Below are 18,348 nucleotides of genomic sequence, written 5' to 3' on the forward strand. Positions count from 1 at the left end.
GGAGGCTTTGTTCATTTCTTTTTATTCTTTTTTCTCTAAACTTCCCTTCTCTCTTCATTTCATTCATTTCATCTTCCATCAGCGATACCCTTTCTTCCAGTTGATCGCATCTGCTACTGAGGCTTCTGCAATCTTCGCGTAGTTCTTGAAACTTGGCTTTCAGCTCCATCAGCTCCTTTAAGCCCTTCTCTCCATTGGTTATTCTAGTTATCCATTCTTCTAATATTTTTTCAACGTTTTTAACTTCTTTGCTATTGTTTTGAATTTCCTCTCGTAGCTCAGAGTAGTTTGATCGTCTGAAGCCTTCTTCTCTCAACTCATCAAAGTCATCCTCCATCCAGCTTTGTTCCGTTGCTGGTGAGGAACTGCGTTCCTTTGGAGGAGGAGAGGTGCTCTGTTTTTTAGAGTTTCCAGTTTTTTTGTTCTGTTTTTTCCCCATCTTTGTGGTTTTATCTACTTTTGGTCTTTGATGATGGTGATGTACAGATGGGTTTTTGGTGTGGATGTCCTTTCTGTTTGTTAGTTTTCCTTCTACCAGACAGGACCCTCAGCTGCAGGTCTGTTGGATTTTACTAGAGGTCCACTCCAGACCCTGTTTGGCTGGGTGTCAGCAGCGGTGGCTGCAGAACAGCGGATTTTCGTGAGACCACAAATTCAGCTGTCTGATAGTTCGTCTGAAAGTTTTGTCTCAGAGGAGTACCCGGTTGAATGAGGTGTCAGTCTGTCCCTACTGGGGGGGTGCCTCCCAGTTAGGCTGCTCAGGGGTGAGGGACCCACTTTAGGAGGCAGTCTGTCCATTCTCAGATCTCCAGCTGCGTGCTGGGAGAACCACTACTCTCTTCAAAGCTGTCAGTCAGACAGGGACCTTTAAGTCTGTGGAGGTTCTTGCTGAGATTTTGTTTGTCTGTGCCCTGCCCCCAGAGGTGGAGGCTATAGAGGCAGGCAGGCCTCCTTGAGCTGTGGTGGGCTCCACCCAGTTCGAGCTTCCTGGCTGCTTTGTTTACCTAAGCAAGCCTGGGCAATGGCGGGCGCCCCTCCCCCAGCCTCGCTGCCTCCTTGCAGCTTGATCTCAGACTGCTGTGCTAGCAATCAGCGAGACTCCGTGGGCACAGGACCCTCCGAGCCAGGTGCGGGACACAATCTCCTAGTGTGCCGTTTTCCAGGCCCGTTGGAAAAGCGCAGTATTAGGATGGGACTGACCCAATATTCCAGGTGCCGTCTGTTTCCCCTTTCTTTGACTAGGAAAGGGAACTCCCTGACCCCTTGCACTTCCCGAGTGAGGTAATGCCTCGCCCTGCTTCGGCTCTCGCACAGTGCGCTTCACCGACTGTCCTGCACCCACTGTTAGGCACTCCCTAGTGAGATGAAACCGGTACCTCAAGCAGAAATGCAGAAATCATCCGTCTTCTGTGTCGCTGGGGCTGGGAGCTGGAGACCGGAGCTGTTCCTATTCGGCCATCTTGGCTCCACCCTTCTTTTCACAGGTTTCTCTTGTTTCTGACCTCTATTAGAGGACTATCCTGAGCTTAAAACTACTTTTCTGCAGCCTTTATACTTTATATTTTATATATTTGCACATCCTACTCTTATTTCAAACTCTTACTAAGTAAGCACATGTAGGAGTACCTAGCCTAACTGGAAAGCAATCCTAGACCAGAATGAACCCCTTCTCGTGTGGAAAAAACCTTGGTTGTAGACAAATTCTGTGATTAACAAGGGCTACCTAATAGCCACAGTACTGCGAGATAGGGATGGTTGAATAGAACTGTATGCTACTGGACAGCACTATTCTGATTTCTCCCTTTTTATTTCAACATCTGTCAGAATTGAGCCTGAGTTCATTGCATAAAACTCTTTGTATATTTATTTGTATATCTATCTGGCTTTCACCTTTCCCTCTCATATTTATATCTAAGGAAATAAATAGACTTTTTAAAATGCAGGAAATCCTGAGTATTTTATTGGAAGGGAATCTATGGCATTCTTAATATTTGCTATTCTCACAGTCCCTTTCAGAATACAGTGCCCAGAAATATTTCCTTGTGCATTGGTTACCATGCTCTGTATAATGTAGTCCAAATGTTTTAGCCAAAACTGTTACAGTTTTTGGCATCAGCACTTGAGCTTAATAAAGCAATTTTTAGATTACCCCTAAACCTGGGAAATGTCCTAATTTCAGAAAAATGTCCAGTAAGGATACCTTGTTGAAGAGTGACTAACTAGTCAATTCCTCTTTTGGGGGAAATTATAAATAAGAGGAAGAGTGGGAAACTCAAACAACACAACTTTGATATATTGACATAGCAAAAATAAAAGTACAAAGTCCATTGAGAAAGAGAAGCAAATATGAAGAAAATAGTCACTAGCTAAAATAGACCTAGACGAATACACAATAAGGAGACAGAAGTAAGTTGAATATCTGGGTCTTTGAAGCAATTAAGACTTACTCTGAATGACGTCTCATTTCTTTTTTTCTGTCTTTTTTTGAGACAGAGTCTCACTCTGTCTCCAGGCTGGAGTGCAGTGGCGCAATCTCGGCTCATTGCAAGCTCCGCCTTCTGGGTTCACGCCATTCTCCTGCCTCAGCCTCCCGAGTAGCTGGGACAACAGGTGCCCGCCACCACGCCCGGCTAATTTTTTGTATTTTTAGTAGAGACAGGATTTCACCGTGTTAGCCAGAATGGTCTCGATCTCCTGACCTTGTGATCCACCCACCTTGACCTCTCAAAGTGTTGGGATTACAGGCTTGAGCCACCGCGTCCGGCCTAATTTTTGTGTTTTTAGTAGAGACGGGGTTTCACCATGTTGGCCAGGCTGATCTCGAACTCCTGACCTTGTGATCTGCCTGCCTCGGCCTCCCAAAGTGCTGGGATTACAGGCATGAGCCACCGTGCCCAGCGTGTTGTCTCATTTCTTTATGAATGCTGAATTGTTTAGCTACTGAGAAAGTGTATTAGTTTTCTTACTTTTATGTTTAACCTTATGATAAATTGCACCAGTGGAATTAACAGTGTCTGTTCCTTTTAATCTGAAAGAGCTTAAACACAAAAATTACCTAGTGCAATGATTCGTGTGATTTCTGGACCAGCAATATCAGCATCACGTGGGAATTTATTAGAAATGCAAATTCTCAGGCCCTACTCTAGACTCCGGATTCAGACATCTGGAATGGGAGCTGCGATTTGTGTTTTATACCATGCAGATAATTCAAGGCACGCATTTGTTGTTTGCAAACAACAAATCTCGTAATCCAGTGCAATCCTTTAATTTTATAAATTAAGAAATTAATGTTTATTTTTACTGAACTCTTGCTATGTGCCAGAAGTTGTATTAAACCATTACATATATTCAATTATCATAACCACTCAGAAAAATAGACATTATTATTTCTGGTTTACAGATAGTGAACCAGTAATTTAAAAAGAATGAGTAATTTTTCCAAAAAAACATACGTTATGCACACACATACACACACAAACACACATATCCATTACTTGTGGCTTAATTGAGGCTAAGAGCATAAGAATAAGTGTTGTATTTGACTCTAAATCCAGAAATCTGCCTAGTGTAATATAATACTTCCTAAAAACGAGATATGGAGAAACTGTGATTTGCTTATTGATGCTCCAAAAATCAGTTCTAGGGCCAAGATTTGTTTCTTATTCTGCCTGTTGCAGCTACTACAGACCAATAATTTTATATAAAATCATAAGATATAGCTATAACTCTCATTAGGGTAAATGTGCTTAATATTCGGTTCTCAATAATTATTTTAAAATAAATGAATAACTAACGTTTGTGAACTAGAAGAACGTATGAAAAAAGCTGTGATTTTCTAGTTAATCAATATTTGAATCTACTACATAAAATAAGTAAATAAAAAATAAGGGTAAAATAAAAAACTATAGAATAAATAAAAAGAATAATCTACATTTAAAATTAGATAATAAAGTAAAAGTAAAGTAAAAAGTAATCACAAAACTAATTCAGAAATTTATTTAACAGAGTTGCCAAAAAACTTCATGAAAAAATTAAAACTTTATGCAACATTATTAAAGATGACTGGGATAAATTGATAGATAAACCATGTTAATGTTTGAAATCTTCATGTAGGTTAGTTTTTTCTTAAATAATCTATGAATCCAATGCAAGTATAATCAACACTATGGCAAACATTTTTTTTTTTAGAAAATGAGAAACTGATTATAAAATTTGCATGGCAGAATAAGGGAATGGATACCTAAAACAAGGAGCACTGGGCCTATTTCACACTAAGAATCACTAGAAAAACCACAGTAGTAAAAACAGTGTAGCATTTCCTTGATATAGATTAGTAGATCAATGTAACAGAACTGAGAATTCAGCAACAGACTAAATATTATACATAAGAACTTGCTATGTAATAAAAAAGTCACTGCAAAGGTAATTGTTCAGTAGATGTGATAGCCAATTTTGCTATTTGTGAAAAATGACCATGGATTTCTACCTCCTATTATGTATAAAGGTGATTTCCAGATTAATAAAATGTGATTAGATAAAACACAGTTAATGTTAAAAATGAAAGAAATACCTTTGTGGCATAGAGGTGGGAAAACGTTAAACAAGATTGCAATAGTATTAAATATGAATTCGAACTTTATGGATTAGATATATCAAGTCAAGGATTTCTGTTCTATGAAAGAAACTGTAGACCACATTAATAGATGGGTGACAGATATCTAAATCCAAGTGATTAATGTTTAGAATAAACAAACAATTTTTAGAAAGTCTACCCCCAAATTTCAGGAAGCCTAACAGAGATAGAAAGAGCCAGTTCATGCGCACAAAAAGAATCCCAATAGCTAAGAATTGTGTAAAGAAAGTTTCAGCTAGATTTGAAATTAGAGAAATAGGAAATAAAGCATTGTGGTACAACTTTATACTGGTTACCGTTGCAACATTTTGAAGGCCAGCTAATAACACCAAGTGTTTGTGATTATGTTATCTACTGCTGCATAATAAACTACCCCATAACTTAGTGGCTTGAAACAATATGAAATATATTTTGCTCATGAGAATGCAATTTGTACAGGGCTTGTCCCTCTCAACTATACTTGGGGTCAACTAGAGCAGCAGTCCCCAACATTTTGGCACTAGAGACCAGTTTTGTGGAAGAAATTTTTTCTGGGGTGGAGGCGCTGGTTTTAGGATGATTCAAGCTCATGGCATTTATTGTGCACTTTATTTCTATTATTATTACATACTCACCATAATGTAGAATCAGTGGGAGCCCAGAGCTTATTTTCCTGCCACTAGACCATCCCATCTGGGGGTGATGGGAGACAGTGACAGATAAACAGGTATTAGATTCTCATGGGGATCACACAACCTAAATCCCTTGCATGTGCAGTTCCCAATAGGGTTTGTGCTCCTATGATAATTTAATGCCCCTGCTGATCTAACAAGATGCAGAGCGCACCTGCCACTCACCTCCTGCTGCACGGCTTGTTTCCTAACAGGCCATGGACTGGCCTCTTACTCTTTCTACAGAGGCTGGGGTTCCCTGAGCTAGAGTGATCAAAGTCTGGAGAATGGAACCATCTGAAGGCTTGTTTGCGCTATAGTTTTTTGATACCGTCTGTTTGCTAGAATACCCACACATATCCTCTGCATCTCTCTCGGGCTTTTTTACAACATGGTGACTGAGTCCCAAGGCAAGAGTTCTGAGAGTGTGAAAGATCCCAGCAAAAGTCATGTTTTCATTTTATGACCCAACCTCAGAAGTCATGTAGCATTATTTGTTTCGTTGTGACAATTAGAAAGCCTTTCCAAGTTTAATGACCTTTTTATGTGGAAATGACATAGTTCTGGATGGGCATGCTAAACCATAAATATTTCTTTGATAACTTTTAGAAAGTACAAGCTAAATGAAGGAAATGAAACACTACCATCATTGTGGTGGTATTGTCATTTTAGTGTAACCTGATACAATCTGGAGAACAATCTGGAGAAATAGTGGAATAAAGTATGCTAAATCCTTATGCTCTAGGAATTCCTTTCTAGGATATATGCTTCTAGAGACACTCTATCACTGGACCTTAAAGTACATGCACAGGGATGTTTAATGTAGCCTAGTTTGTGATAGTAGGGAGTTGAAGGCAAGACAAGTATTTAATCCTATGGGAATGAATAAATATGGGAGAATCATGCTATGTAAAATTAGATAGCACTCAGAATTTGAACTAGTTGAGTTTGCAGACTGTGATCACACCTAACAGGGATGTTTAGGGCCAGAAAAAGAAAATTTAAATAAATTAAAAATATATAAACATTAAATAGCATTAAATATATTTTCAGTGAGATATGCATAACCAAGGAAATACAGAAACTAATTTGAAAGTTAATATTTTACTATCTTTTTAATTACTCTGTGTAGTATAATAGTAATAATAAACCATCACATCTTAATAAGCCTTCTAAATAAGTCCACAAGTTTACCAAAATGCAAAATTTAAATAACTTAATTCTTTGTATAGGTAGATTTCCAAAAGTAAAATATAAAACATTTTCTGCAGTCCTACTGGTTTTTCTTGAGTATTGCTTAAATTTCCTTTGTTTTGTGTTTTAGTTGAGTAAAAAAGACTTGCTTAAAAAAATAAGTAGACAAGCAAAAGTAAGGAGAAATTCTAGATATATGGTTAATAATTTACCTATTTTTCTCTAATCTTTACAAAAACAATTCCAAGCCCATAAATAAAAATTAAAGTGGTATGAAGAGCAAATCAAAATTTAAATGATCAAAAACAACCTTTCTTTTATAGAATTTGTATATTGGTGAATCATAGATTGCTGTGTGGATCTATCTGATCTGTCTATCCATCTATCTGTCTATCTATCATCTATCTATCAATTATCTTTTCAGTTTAGATTGGGAATGGTAAATTTTTGTAGACAGATCATTAGCATTTAGTTCTGTCTGTCTATTCCTCTTTATCTAACAAAATAAAATAATTGATATATAACTTATTTTTATTTCAGATTCTGATGAAGAATCCAGTGTTCATATGCCTAGCTCTGTCAAAAGCTACAGAATATTTAGTTATTATTGGAGCTTCTGAATTTTTGCCTATATATTTAGAAAATCAGTTTATGTTAACACCTACTGTGGCAACTACACTTGCAGGTAGATTTACCTTCTTATTGTGTCATTTCAAAAATTTTGCATTGTCTTATTGTATGTACTTATGAAATACTTGAAATAAATAAAAATATAAAGAATTATATACCTAGATATGATTTGTGCAGATTTTACAAATATGAGCACTTTGCCATCATAGTGCCAATATTTTTAACGTATAAATCCTTGTAAAAACTTCTGTATTCCTCCTTTATCCCATTTATCTTCATTCCTTTTCACAGGTAATCACTCTTCTGAAGTCAGAGTGAATCATTCCCATGCATGTTTGTACATCTTTACTGCTTATGTGCTTGTCTATATACATCTATTTCTAAAATTTATGTATCACTTTATACATACTCTTCTGCAGCTTATTTTTTCATCAGAAATTATGTTCTTAGATTTGTGTTGATCTATATCTATTTAATGCATTTCAGTTTACTATTTTATTTTACGATTCTCTTCTATGAGTATACTATTGTTTATTTATTATCCAATTAATGGATATGTTGTTGCCTCCCACTTTTTCTCTCTTCCAACCAATGCAGTAATGAATAGGTTTGTTGATATCTCCTTCTGTACATTTGTAAAAGTTGATCTAAGTTTAGACATTGAAGGGATATTGCTATTGCGTACATTTACAATTTTATGAGATATTGAGGACTGGCTCTCCAAAAGAGGTTGCAAATGGAATTAAATGTTTTAAAGTTTTAGCATTAATGGGAAAGTTGTAAATGTAATGATTTATTTTAGGGTGTAAAAGGTCAAGGATGCATCCAGTAATTTTTAGGATAACCAATAAAGTAGTAGTAAGAGACTATATTAATAGGAAACAATTAATTAAAAAAAGAAAGGAAAGACAGAAAACAAAAAGTATGTGGGCAAAATAGAAAGCAAATAAGATGTGCAGAAATCCTGAGTATAAATCTAAACCTTTTATGGAGTACATTTTTTTATAAAAGGCTTGTTTGACTGCAAATTGTCCAAAAAGCCAAAATAGATCAGCTTTCAAGGGCCATAATGACAAATTTTTTTGTGAGCACACCAGGTTTGGGGCACTCTGATTAATCAAATCAACAGAACTTGAGGAGTAAATTCGTTCCATTTATTTCTTATTGTATTTAATTAAGGCTATTATCAATGGATTCCCAGCACCAGGGTAAGGCTACACGCAGTATTGACTTTAACCATCCCCTCAAGGTCCTGGATCTAGCCAGCTGAACAAATCCTTAAGCCATCAAGGTCTATCTTAAAAAATCAGGTGGCTTTCTCCTTAAGTTTCTCAACTGACCTTTCCACTTAGCCTGAGATATCAAAGTATAACAGAATACATTAGCAATTGCAAATTCTACCTTGGCAAGAATGAAATTTGGGGTAATTTTATCATCTATAATAGTGTTGATCAGTGAGTGAGGCTGACCAGAGTGCTTTCCAGGAATGAGGTGGTGTCATTGATTATTTCAAGTAAAGTCACAGACAAATTTTGCCCTATAGTTTCTAATTGCATTACTCTTATCATAAAGATGGCTTCAGTAAGGCTGTGTATGAATAGCATAACACTAATCTTGCAGGAAGCTCCCTTGAGTAACTGAGCATAACTTCATTTTAGAGAAATTACTAATCTTCGAAGAACTATGTGATCTGCTGGTGGTGATATAAACACTTGATGATCGTTTATGACCACCCCTATGTTCTTGAATCTATCATTTCCATTTGACAAGTAAGGCTTGTCAAATAGTTATGAGGCTGATTTAGTTCATCCCAAAATGAGAAGATAAGTTCACAAAGTCAAAAGATTGCTGTAAGTTAGGACTTTGGTTTTGACAAGATGGCAGTAGTAGGCTAGTAGTTGCTTTTCAAATGGTAGCTGTTTTAGGGAGTCGATGAGTGTTACACAACAGGTGTTTCTGAATGGAGCCTATATCTTTTATCTAGAGACTCCAGTCCACGAAATTATCAGTCATGGAGATTTGTAGCTCATGGAGATCATTAAATTTCTAGCACCTCGAAGAAGAGAGTATGCCACAGCTTGCTTATCAGCTTCAATGTAGGTTTGTGAATTACACTTCCTGTAAGTTAGCTGTTATAAAAGACAAGCAGAATGCTCAAGACAGACATCTACCATCTCTGATACCTAGAGTCCAAAGTGACATTAGGCTCCCTTTTGGTTGGAGGGAAATGAGACTTTTTTTGCTTGACTTCCAGAGTAATTGAGCATTATGAATCTGTTTGCATAGTCCCCCAGAAACTTGATGTGCAGTCTTTGGGTTTTGTTGGAATTTATCGGTTACCCTTGCATGTGAAGGTGTGATAATACCAAAGTTGGAGCCATTGAGTCTGAGGCTTGAGATACTAGCCAACTGCATATCATCTATCAGTGAAAGGTTTAGGCATCAGAAGGTAATGGGAATCATACTAAATTCTTACGCACCTTCTTGTAGCAAATGGCAGAGCTTAAGTCCTCCTGAGGAATAACTAAATAATATTACAGTTTTCTTACTATAAAGGTATATTTGTGGTTTTTAAGCATGAATGAGAATTAGTCTTTGTCCTTGGGTGCCAATGGAATACAAAAGAATGTCTTAGCAAAGTCCAATACAGTATATTAAATGTAATCAGTCTGTGTAGTAGATTTGGTTACATCACAATGTCTGGAACAGCCAGGGTTATAAGAGGAATAACTGAATTCCGCAGTAATTAATCCACTGTAAACCTCCAGCTCCAGCTCCTGATAACTTTTTTTTTTTTTTTTTTTTTTGAGATGGAGTTTCACTCTTGTTGCCCAGGCTGGGGTGCAATGATGTAATCTAGGCTCACCACAACCTCCACCTCCCAGGTTCAAGTGATTCTCCTGCCTCAGCCTTCCAAGTAGTTGGGATTACAGGCATGCACCACCACGCCCAGCTAATTTTATATTTTTTTAGTAGAGACGGGGTTTCTCCGTGTTGCTCAGGCTGGTTGCGAACTCCTGACCTCAGGTGATCTGCCTGCCTTGGCCTCCCAAAGTGCTGGGATTACAGGCGTTAGCCACCACACCTGGTCCTGATAACCTTTTACACTGGCCATGATGTGTATTGAATGGAAATACTGCATCTCTTACTACCCCTGCCACCTTATATACTCAAAGCTAGGACTTTCCTTTCTCCTTCTTGGATTCTACATTGTTTCTGTTAGACCCTGTGAGAGGAAACAGGGAGGCATGTTGGGTAGCAATTCATGTGTTCTATTATCACTTCTGGAGTTTAACAGCATTCATAGTATGGTATTATAAAATATAAATACTAATTATACATTTAGAAATTGAAGCCACAGCGTCAGTATATTGAGGTTACAACAAACGTTCATTGAAATTGTCCAGAGTACCACCCACAAGCTTACTTCACATTCTTTTCAGGAACGATGAGAGTTCAAAATCTATTCAATGCCTCATCTATGATTTCACACAGGAATTTTATTCATCTTAGGAAAATCTTCCTAAGAAGGTCACAGCAAAGCTACTTTATAGCAGTCAGGACACACTACAAAAAACTCTGATGTCTTTTATTGTTTTAAAATGGATCCAAGATTGGCATGATAAACTGGAAGTGGAGCTGGACCTCCAGTCAACCCAGCTATTGGCTATTTTGTTTAAACAAGAACTTATGTACTGCACTTTATTATGTCCCAAGAAAATCAGCTAAAATTCTGATAATTCACCTGGTCTCTGCTCATAGTGGCTGCAATTTTTTTTCTTTTTACACTCAGGGTAATTGCACATTGCTGGAACTGTTATCTGTAACTTGAAAGCAGAAGGAATCTTCTGTCTAATAAGAAAAAAAATTAGTAATAGTTTTTACAGTGGGGCAGTCCTGAAGCTGATGGCCAGATTGACAAGGAAGTTTACTTGCCTAGTGAAGAGTTGATAAGACCTATGGTACTTTCTATGGAGCTGTCTTTAAACCTACTTCAGCCTGCAGCTACAGAAAGCCACGTCTCTGTTAGCATCCCATCGTTGTTGCCAAGAGTGCTCAGATCTGTAATGGGTTTGAATTTCATCCTATCTGTAAGCTAACAAGTTAACCTAACTTAATTTCATGTGTGCTGGAAGAAGACACCAAACTTCTTGGTCAGAGATGAAATAAAGTTTATGACTCACAGCAATAGCAATAATGAGAGTTCCTGCTAGGTTTCTGAGCTCCCGTTTCGAAAGGGTGATGTGAAAGGAGGCCAGGTGATATCTGTACACACAACGAGTTGCATTACATGAAAGAAATCTTGAGGTTAGGGAACCCAAGTCTTTTATAGTGGGCAGTAATTATGCTTGTCTTTGGCTCCAGAGGGAGACATTATACTTGATAGAGAGTGTCCAGAGGGGACATTGTCTCTGTCTTCCAAACTTCTAAGCAAAGTTGTCCTCTGCTCTAAGTGGAAATACTATCCTTATTATCCAAGGCTACTCTTCATATAAATATCCTTGAAAAGATAGTTGAGAACAAAGAGCAGTCAGTGCTTCTGCTTGCAGGATATACAGAAAGTTTTCACTCAATAAATATATTAGTAGTTATGTTAAATATAAATAGTCTAAAGAATGTCAGATTGGGAAAAAAATTTTAATGTATGTTACTAACAAGAGGCACTCCTTAAATATGGGGACATGAAAAGGTTGAAAGTGAAAGGATAGACAAAAGATGCAAATGCTAACCAAAAGAGAAGCTTGTGTAACTATAATAATTTTAAATATCGTATCCTTCAAAGAATACAAGAACTATGACAACTCAAAAAACTGGAATGTCTTCTTTCCTTCAAAAAACCTCACTAGCTCCCCCATGGAGGCTAGCACCCCAGTACCTGCTAGCACCCTGCCACAGCCAAAAAGCATGCACTCTGCCATGCTGTCACTGCTGCTGTTGCTGGTATGTGCAAACAGGATGGATCCCATTGCCACTGCTCTACAAAGTGCTTTGGCTGCCACCATCCATTGGCGTGTTGTGACCAGGAGTCCAGGAGCACCTTGGCCCCTCCAGCACAGCATGTTTCTACCTTGAGGAGCCAGAGAACAAAGCCAGTGCCCAATACTGGTCCCCAGGAGTTAGGTGACACAGTCCAGGAGTCCTGAGCTGAGCCTTTGCCTTCTAAAATCTTCCAGAAACAAAGCCAGTTGAATGAACCCACCTTATACCACAAGCAAACCCTCAAGATCATCAAATAGGATAAAAGAAAAAAAAATCCAAAGGATAGGAACTTCAAGGATTAAAGGAGCATCAGCCCACGAAGATAAAAAAAGAAGCAGCACAAGAACTCTGACAACTCAAAAGGCCATAAGGTCTTCTTTCCTTCACGCAACCTCACTAGGTCTCCAGCAAGGGTCCTTAACCAGCCTTAGATGGCTGAAATGACTGAAATAGAATTCAGAATATGGATAGGAACAAAAATCAAGATTCAGGGGAATGTTGAAACTCATTCTAAGAAAGCTAGGAATCACAAAGTATACAGGATCTGGAAGACAAAGTAGCCAGTATAGAAAAGAATAGTATAGAAAAGACTTCATAGAGATAAAAACACACCATGAGAATTTCATAATGCAGTTACATTATTAACAGCAGGATAGATCAAGCTGAAGAAATAATCTCAGAGCTTGAAGATTGGGTTTCTGAAACAAGACAAAAAGAAAACATTAAAAAGAAAAGAATAAAAAGGAACAAACAAAATGAACAAAAATATGCAATTATGTAAAGAGACCAAATCTACAATTCACTCTTATCCCTGAAAGAGATAGAGAGGATGGAAGCAACTTAAAAAACATATTTCAGGATATCATCTATGAGAACTTTCACAACCTATGTAGAGAGGCCAACATTCAAATTTAGAAAATGCAGAGAACCCTCACAAAGTGCTTCACAAAAACATCATCCCTAAGACATAATCATCGGATTCTCCAACTTCAAAATGAAAAAACAATGTCAAAGCAGCTAGAGAGAAAGGACAGGCCACCTACAAAGGGAAGCTTATTAGCAGACCTATCAGCAGAAACCCTACAAGCTAGACCTCTTAGCAGAAACAGCAGACTTCTCAGCAGAAACCCTACAAGCCAGAAGAGACTGGGAGCCTATATTCAACATTCAAAAGAAAAGAAATTCCAATCAAGAAATTCATACCCAGCCAAACTAAGCTTCATAAGTGAAGTAGAAATAAAATCATTTTCAAACAAGAAAATTATGAGGGAATTTTTCACCACCAGACCTGCCTTACAAGAGCTCCTGAAAGAAGCACTAAATATGGAAAGTAAAAACCATTACCAGCCACTACAAAAATGCACTTAAGTATGTAAACCATTGACACTATAAAGCAATCACACAAACAAGTCAGCATAATAAACAGCTAACAACATGATGACAGGATCAAATCCACATATAGCAATAGTAACTTTGAATGTAAATGGGCTAAATGCCCCAATGAAAAGACAGAGTGGCATTGATATGCTGTCTTCAAGAAATGTGTCTCACATACAATGACACCAATAGACTCAAAAATAGATGAAGAAAAACCTACCAAGTGAATGGAAACTGAAGGGGAAAATGAATCAAAAAAGAAGGGGTTGCAATTCTAATTTCAGACAAAACAGACTTTAAATAAACAAACATTGTAAAAAACAAAGAGGGGCTTTACATAATGGTGAAAGGTTCAATTCAACAAGAAAACCTAACTATCCTGAATATATATGCATTTAACACAGAAACAACCAGATTTATAAATTAAATTCTTAGAGACCTTCAAAGAGCCTTAGACTCCCACCAAATAATAGTGGAAGACTTCAACACCTCACTGACAGTGTTAGAAAGGTTATCAAGGCAGAAAATTAACAAAGATGTTCAGGACCTGAACTCAACGCTAGACCAAATAGACCTGAGAGGCATCAACAGACCTCTTCACCAAAAAAACAACAGAATATACGTTCTTCTCATTGCCACATGGCACATACTCAAAAATCAACCACAAAGTCAGATATAAAACAATCCTCAGAAAATGTAAAAGAACTGAAATCATACCAACCACTGTCTTGGACCATGGCACAATAAAAATAGAAATCAAGACTAAGTAAATTGATCAGAACCATACAATTAAGTGGAAATTAAATGACCCACCCTGAATGACTTTTGGGTAAGTAATGAAATTAAGGCAGAATGAGAACAGAGATACAAAACACCAGAATCTCAGGGATATAGCTAAGGCAGTATGAAGAGGGAAATGTATAGCACCACATGCTCACATCAAAAAGTTAGAAAAACCTCAACTTAAAAACTAACATCACAACAAAAAGAACTAGAGAAGTAACAGCAAACCAATTCTAAAGCTAGAAGAAGACAACAAATAACCAAAATCAGAGCTGAACTGAAAGAGATGGAGACACAAAAAAAATTCAAAAGAACAATGAATCCAAAAGTTGGTTTTTTTGAAAAATTAATAAGATAGATAGACTGTTACCTAGACTAATAAAGAAGAAAAGAGAGAAGATCCAAATAAACACAATTAGAAATGACAAAAAGTATATTACCATTGACCCCACAGAAACACAAATAACAATCAGAGACTACTATGAGCACCTTTACAAACATGAACTAGAAAATCTAGAAAAAATGAATAAATTCCTGGACACATAAAGCCTCTCAACACTGAACTAGGAAGAAATTAAATTCCTGAACAGACCAATAATGAGCTCCAAAACTGAAACAGCAATAAATAGCCTACAAACCAAAAAAAGCCCAGGATTAGATGGATTCACAGTCAAATTCTACCAAATGTGCAAAGAAGAGCTGGTATCATTACTAGTAAAACTATTCCAACAAATTGAGGAGGGGAGACTCCTCCACATCTCATTCTATGAGGCCAGAATCCTGATACCAAAACCTGGAAGAGACCAATAAAAAACCAAAAATTCAGGCCAATATCCTTGATGAACATATATGCAAAAATCTTCAATACATAGTAGCAAGTGAATCCAGCAGTACATCAAAAGCTAATCCACCATGATCAAGTAGGTTTTATCCCTGTAATGCAAGGTTGGTTAAACATACACATGTCAATAAACATGATTTATCACATAAATAGAATTAAAGTCAAAACCACATGATCATCTGAATAGATGAAGAAATGACTTTCAATAAAATTCAACATCCCTTCATTTTAAAAACTCTCAATGAACTAGATATTGAAGGAACATACCTAAAAATAATAAGAGCCATCTATGACAAACCCATAGCCAACATTATACTGAATGGGGAAAAGCTGGAAGCATTTCCCTTGAAAACTAGAACAAGGATGCCCCCTCTCACCATTCCTATTCAACATAATATTAGAAGTCCAGGCCAGAACAATCAGGCAAGAGAAAGAAATGAAGGGCATCCACATAAAAAGTGAGGAAGCCAAACTATCCCTGTTTGCAAACAACATGATTCTATATCTAGAAAACCCCATAGTCTTGGCCCAAAAGCTTCTTAAGCTGATAAACAGCCATCAGCAAAGTTTCTGGATACAAAATCAACATACAAAAATCAATAATATTTCTATACACCAACAACAGCCAGCTGAGACCCAAATTAGAAATGCAATTCTATTCACAGTTTCCACAAAAAGACTTAAATACCTAGGAATACAGCTAACCAGGGAATTTACAGATCTTTACAATAAATTACAAAACTCTGCTCTAAGAAATAAGAGATGACACAAACAAATGGGAAAACATTCCATGCTTATGAATAGGAAGAATCAATATTGTTAAAATGGCCACACTGCCCAGAGCAGTTTACAGATTCAATGCTATTCCCATTAAACTACCAATGCAATTCTTCACAGAACTAGATAAAAACTATTTTAAAATTCATATGAATCCAAAAAAGAGCTCGAATAGCCAAGACAGTCCTAAGCAAAAAGAACAAAGCTGGAGGCATCACTCTACCCAACTTCAGACTATATTACAGGGCTATGGTAACCAAAACAGCATCATACTCGTATAAAAACAGACACATAGACCAATGGAACAGAATAGAGAGCCCAGAAGTAAGGCCACACACCTACAACCATCTGATCTTCAACAAACCTGAGTAAAACAAGCAATGAGGAAAGGACTCCCTATTCAGTAAATGGTGCTGGTATAACTGGCAAGCCATATGCAGAAGGTTGAAACTGGACTCCCTCTTTATACTATATACAAAAATCAACTTGAGATGGATTAAAGACTTAAATATAAAACCCAAAACTATAAAAACCCTAGAAGAAAACCTAGGGAGTACCATTCTGCACATAGGAACTGGCAAAGATTTTAGGACAAAGACTCCAAAAGCCATTGCAACAAAAGTAAAAATTTACAAATGGGATCTAATTAAACTTACGAGCTTCTGCATAGCAAAAAAAAAAAAACAAAAACTATCAACAGAATAAACAAGACAATCTACAGAATGGGAGAAAATATTTCCAAGGTAAGCATCTGACAAAGGTCTAAAATCCAGCATTTATAAGGAGATTAAACTTAGAAGAAAAAGAAAGGCCCATAATAAAGTGGATATAGAACACAAACAGACACCTCTCAAAAGAAGACATGTGGCCAACGTATGAAAAAACATATGAAAAAACCTCAGTATCACTTATCATTAGAGAAATGCAAATCAAAAGCACAACGAGATACCATTTCACACCATTCAGAATGGCTATTACTAAAAAGTCAAAAAATAACAAGTGCTGGCGAGGTTGCAGAGAAAAGGGAATGCTTATACACTGTTGGTGGGAGTGTAAATTAGTTCAGCCATTGTGGAAAGAAGTGTGTTGATTCCTCAAAGTGCTAAAGACAAAACTACCATTTGATGCAGCAATCTCATTATTGGATATATGCCCAAAGGAATATAAATTTTTCTATCATAAAGATACATGCATGCATATGTTAATCGCAGCACTATTCACAATAGCAAAGACATGGAAGCAAAATAAGAACCTATAGACGCAAAGAGGAGAACAGCAGACACTGGAGCCTACCTGAGGGTGGAGGGTGGTAGGATGGAGAGGATCAGAAAAAATAATTATTGGGTACTAAGCTTTTTACATGGGTAATGAGATAATCTGTATAACAAACCCTTGTGACACAAGTTTACCTATATAACTAACCTGCATATGTATCCCTGAACCTAAAATAAAAGTAATGTGTCCTCTAGCAGCCTATACAATTTCTTTCTTTATTCTTGATGTTATGAAGATTTCCTACCTTGTTATCTGTAAGGGTGACTTTTTTATTACTTCTTAGTAGTTGGAGTGTACATTTATTTCCAGGGCTAATATTTCATTAATTATGTAAATCCTCAGCTGTCTAATTTTTCAAACATTGTTTTTCTGGTATTACTTGTATTGTTTTTTCACAACTGCTAGAAACCTTTTTGTAGAGCTTCTTATTTATTTTTATTATCTTTTTTCAAGAACTGTTTTTTGAACAGTTTTAGATTTACAGAAATATTTTGAAGATACAAGATAATATAGAGAGTTTCTAGCCAGGTGTGGTGGTTCATGCCTGTAATCTCAGCACTTTGGGAGGCTGAGGTGGGTGGATCACTTGTCAGGAGTTCAAGACCAGCTTGGCCAACAAGGTGAAACCCATTCTCTACTAAAAATACAAAAAGTAGTATGGTGGTATGGTGGTGCACACCTGTAATCCCAGCTACTTGGGAGGCTAAGGCAGGAGAATAGCTAGAACCCGGGAGGCAGAGGTTACAGTGAGTCAATACGGTGCCACTGCACTCCAACCTAGTGACAGAGTGAGACTCTCTCTCTCTCTCTCTCTCTCTCTCTATATATATATATATATATATACACACACACACAGAGAGAGAGGGGGTTTCTATATACTGTACACCCAGTTTCCCCTTTTATAAACATCTTAAATTAGCATGGTAGATTTGTCATAATTAATGAACCAAAATTAATAAAATATTACTAACTAAAGTCAATAGTTTGTGCAGATTTTTTTCAATTTTTAGCTAATGTCCTTTTTCTGTCCCAGGATCCCATTCAGGATACTACACTATATTTAGTTGTCATGTCTCTTTGAAATTCTCCTGGCTATGACAATTTCTCAGTCTTTCCTTGTTTTTGATGACCTTAGAGTTTTTAGGAGTACTGGCCAGTTGTTCTGTAAGATGGAAAATTGCTTAATATTTTTATCATGATTAGACTGG

General features: G+C 37.0%; 1 protein-coding gene across 1 annotated transcript in view; it reads left to right on the forward strand.

The window, feature by feature from the left end:
• SLCO6A1 (solute carrier organic anion transporter family member 6A1) overlaps nucleotides 1-18,348 on the forward strand; it is a 147,472-nt gene that overhangs the window by 65,118 nt on the left and 64,006 nt on the right. The window contains exon 7 of the mRNA XM_058440364.1: nucleotides 7,018-7,162. Coding sequence (XP_058296347.1) covers nucleotides 7,018-7,162 — 145 coding nt within the window. The remainder of the gene's footprint in view (nucleotides 1-7,017; nucleotides 7,163-18,348) is intronic.

This window comes from Hylobates moloch, unplaced genomic scaffold, assembly GCF_009828535.3.
Source record: "Hylobates moloch isolate HMO894 unplaced genomic scaffold, HMol_V3 SCAFFOLD_6, whole genome shotgun sequence".
NCBI lineage: Eukaryota > Metazoa > Chordata > Mammalia > Primates > Hylobatidae > Hylobates > Hylobates moloch.